The following is a 3,828-nucleotide window of genomic DNA, read 5'->3' as shown; positions in this document are numbered from 1 at the left end:
GCCCACTGGAACATTGGGGTCCACGACCACCAAGGACCACCAGAGAGAGCCCCAGGACAGAAGAACACATGGGTAATGGGGAGAGGAAATGTGTTAATGATTTTGGGGAAACCATTATCATATTTGTGTTTAGTCCAGGACAATCAATGAATATGTGTGCAATATACAGAATAGAAACAGAAACTTTCCTTTACTCAGCATGCACGGCTTTGGAAGGAGCTATCCCCTGTGCATCCAGCTGAATAAGTAATGCTGCTCCTTAATGCTGCATTGGGGTTAAGGAATTTTCTTTTTTACCAAATTTTTGGTGACATTCCCACTGGCAAGGAAAGCTCTGTCTGCTGCTGTTCACAAACAGAGAAGGGCTGGTGGCAGATGTGGGGCTTGGAGGCTGCCTGGGGCACAGTGACCATGAAATAATCAAGTTTTCAATGTTCTGGGAAAGAAGGAGGGGCAGCAACAAAACTTCTACACTGGAATTTGGAAGGGCAGACTTTGGCCTATTTAGGATGCCTATTTGGGGAGTACCAAATCAGGTACTGATTTTTTTAAAGAGAAACAGCCCTTAAAAACAAAGGGGTCCAGGAAGGATGGACACATTTCAAGACAGTAATTTTAAGGGGGAAGGAGCAGCCTGTCCCAGTGTGGCAAAAGATGAGCGATTAGGAGAAATGTCTGGCCTGGCTGGCCATGGAGCTTTTGCGGAAACTCAGGGGAAAAAAGAGAGATCATCAACTTTGGACAGAAGGTCAGGCAACTTAAGAAATGTTTAAGGAGCTTGCTAGGTTAAGCAGAAAGAAAAGCTGAGACATGAAAACTCAATGAGAACTTAACCTGGCAGCTGCTGTAAATAAATGCAATATATTTTTATAAAAAAAAATAAACCAAAGAGAGGGATAAGGAGAACCTCTACTCTTTATTGGATGCAGTGGAGAATATAATAACTAAAGATAAGGAAAAGGCTGACCTACTTAACACCTTCTTTGTCTCAATTTTCAATATTAGGACAGGTTTACCTCAAGAAAAGTGTTCTCCTGAGCTGGTGGATGGGCACAGGGAGCAGAACAGCCACACTGTAATCCAGGAGGAAGCAGCTGGGGACCTGCTGAGCCCCTCAGATGCTCACAGGTGTCTCTGGGACCAGATGGGATCCATCCCAGGGGGATAAGGGCGCTGGTGGATGAGCTCCCCAAGCTGCTCTCCATCATTTACCATCAGTCCTGGCTCAGCAGGGAGGGCCCAGAGCACTGGAGGTGCCAATGAGAGCCCATCCCCAAGAAGGACTGGAAGGAGGAGCTGGGGAACTCCAGGCCTGTCAGCCTGACCTGGGTGCCCAGCAAGGTTATGGAACAGATCACCCTGAGTGCCATCACAGGGCACCCACAGGATGGCCGAGGGATCAGAGCCAGCCAGCGTGAACTTCAATATCCGCACTGATGATCTGCATGAGAAGACTGAGTCCAGCATCAGCAAATTTGCAGATGACACCAAGCTGGGTGTGAGTGTGGATCTGCTGGAGGGTAGGAGGGCTCTGCACAGGGACCTGGACAGGCTGGATCCAGGGCCCAAATCCAACAAGGTGAGGTTTAACAAGTCCAAGTGCCAGGTCCTGCACTTTGGCCAGAACCACCCCTGCAGTGCTACAGGCTGGGGACAGAGTGGCTGGAGAGCAGCCAGGCAGAAAGGGACCTGGGGCACTGTTGGACAGCAGGCTGGACATGAGCCAGCAGTGTGCCCAGCTGGGCAAGAAGGCCAGGCTCCTGGCCTGGATCAGGAATGGTGTGGCCAGCAGGATCAGAGCTGATGGACTCAGCACTGATCTGGCCCCCAGCTCTGCACTCAGACATTGCTGCTGCAGCTCCAGAGAAGGGAACACAAGGGGATCACTGCAGAAAACTTTGCTGGGAGATCATTTAGCTCCTTTGAAGACACCAAGAGCACAGCCCCTCATTGACACAGTCTGTGGACACAGGGAAGGTGCAGAGAAACAGAATGAGATATGGTACAAACAATGGTTTTACTTTGTTGACAATAATAAAAAATTAAAATACAGGGAAAAAAGGACAAATCCAGAAGAACTATCCAAGATGATTTATATTACAAATTATTTATATTACTTGCCCTGTCCCTGCTGCAGCCCCAGCACTGCCACCCCCAGGGCTGTCCCCGGCCCCGAGAGCACTCAGGCCCAAAGCAACACCAGGGCCACCAGGGCAGCGGGGCAGGGCCATGGCAGCAGCACTGGCAACACCAAGTGCTGCTGCAGCTGGGCACAGCTGCTGAGCCAGCTCTGATCTGCCCCCAGCTCTGCACACAGACATTGATGCTGCAGCTCCAGAGAAGGCAACAAAAGGGCATCTCTTCAGAAAACTTGGCTAGGACATCCTTTATTTCCTTTAAAGTCACCCAGAGCGCAACCCCTCATTGACAAAGTCTGTGGCCACATGGAAGGTGGAGAGAAACAAAATGAGAAATGGCACAAACAAAGACATTTATTTGTGGACAATATGAGAAAACTAATATAAAGGAAAAAAAAAACCTACAGTCAAACCAACAATAAGATGACTTCTATTACAAGTGGTTTGCAGAAATTGGCCATCAAATTAATGTTCCTGAAAGCATCCAGTAATCAGTCTCCACACTTCAGCCTTGAGCTCCTGGTTCCTCAGGCTGTAGATGAGCGGGTTCAGGGCTGGAGGCACCACTGAGTACAGAATTGACAGGGCCAGATCCAGGGATTTGGAGGAGATGGAGGGGGGCTTCAGGTAGGCAAAGGCTGCAGTGCTAACAAACAGGGAGAGCACGGCCAGGTGAGGGAGGCAGGTGGAAAAAGCTTTGTGCCGTCCCTGCTCAGAGGGGATCCTCAGCACAGCCCTGAAGATCTGCACATAGGAGAAAACAACGAACACAAAACAACCAAAAGCTAAACAGACACTAACTGCAATGAGCCCAAGTTCCCTGAGGTGGGATTTGTAGCAGGAGAGCTTGAGGATTTGTGGGATTTCACAGAAGAACTGGCCCAGGGCATTGCCATGGCACAGGGGCAGGGAAAATGTATTGGCTGTGTGCAGCAGTGAATAGAGAAAGGCACTGACCCAGGCAGCTGCTGCCATGTGGGCACAAGCTCTGCTGCCCATGAGGGTCCCGTAGTGCAGGGGTTTGCAGATGGACACGTAGCGGTCGTAGCACATGATGGTCAGGAGGGAAAGCTCTGCTGAGATGAAGAACACAAAGAAAAATACCTGTGCAGCACATCCTGAGTAGGAGATGTTCCTGGTGTCCCAGAGGGAATTGTGCATGGCTTTGGGAACAGTGGTGCAGATGGAGCCCAGGTCGCTGAGGGCCAGGTTGAGCAGGAAGAAGAACATGGGTGTGTGCAGGTGGTGGCCGCAGGCTACGGCGCTGATGATGAGGCTGTTGCCCAGGAGGGCAGCCAGGGAGATGCCCAGCAAGAGGCAGAAGTGCAGGAGCTGCAGCTGCCGTGTGTCTGCCAATGCCAGCAGGAGGAAGTGACTGATGGAGCTGCTGTTGGACATTTTCTTTGTCTTGGCATGGGGATCTGTAAGAAAAGTATTCATGGAATACTTGGGTTTGGAGATTACTTTAAATATCCCAGCACAGCCTGGGGGCATTTTTCCCCCACTGTCTGCCCAGGGTTCTGCTGCCTGGAGCTGTCCCTGCCAGCAGCTGCTTCCCTGTGCTCAGGGCTGGGCCCTGCCAGTGCTGCCAGAGTCCAGCCTAGCCCTGGGGGCTCAGCTCTGCCCTGCAGAACCCTCCCAGCTCTGGCACTGCCCAGGGGCAGCTCTGGCTCTCCAGGCTCTGATGGCT

At 51.1% G+C, this 3,828-nt stretch overlaps 1 protein-coding gene across 1 annotated transcript; it reads right to left on the bottom strand.

Annotated features, from left to right (window-relative positions):
* Positions 1-1,399: 1,399 nt before the first annotated feature.
* Positions 1,400-3,155, bottom strand: LOC134433353 (olfactory receptor 14J1-like; the record flags this gene model as incomplete). Its single annotated transcript, XM_063182209.1, has 2 exons — positions 1,400-1,441; positions 2,694-3,155. Coding segments are annotated over 2 exons (504 nt in total), but the record flags the coding sequence as incomplete, so codon positions are not given.
* Positions 3,156-3,828: the final 673 nt, after the last annotated feature.

Source organism: Melospiza melodia, unplaced genomic scaffold, assembly GCF_035770615.1.
Source record: "Melospiza melodia melodia isolate bMelMel2 unplaced genomic scaffold, bMelMel2.pri scaffold_18, whole genome shotgun sequence".
Lineage (NCBI taxonomy): Eukaryota > Metazoa > Chordata > Aves > Passeriformes > Passerellidae > Melospiza > Melospiza melodia.
This window is presented reverse-complemented; position numbering and strand designations above follow the sequence as displayed.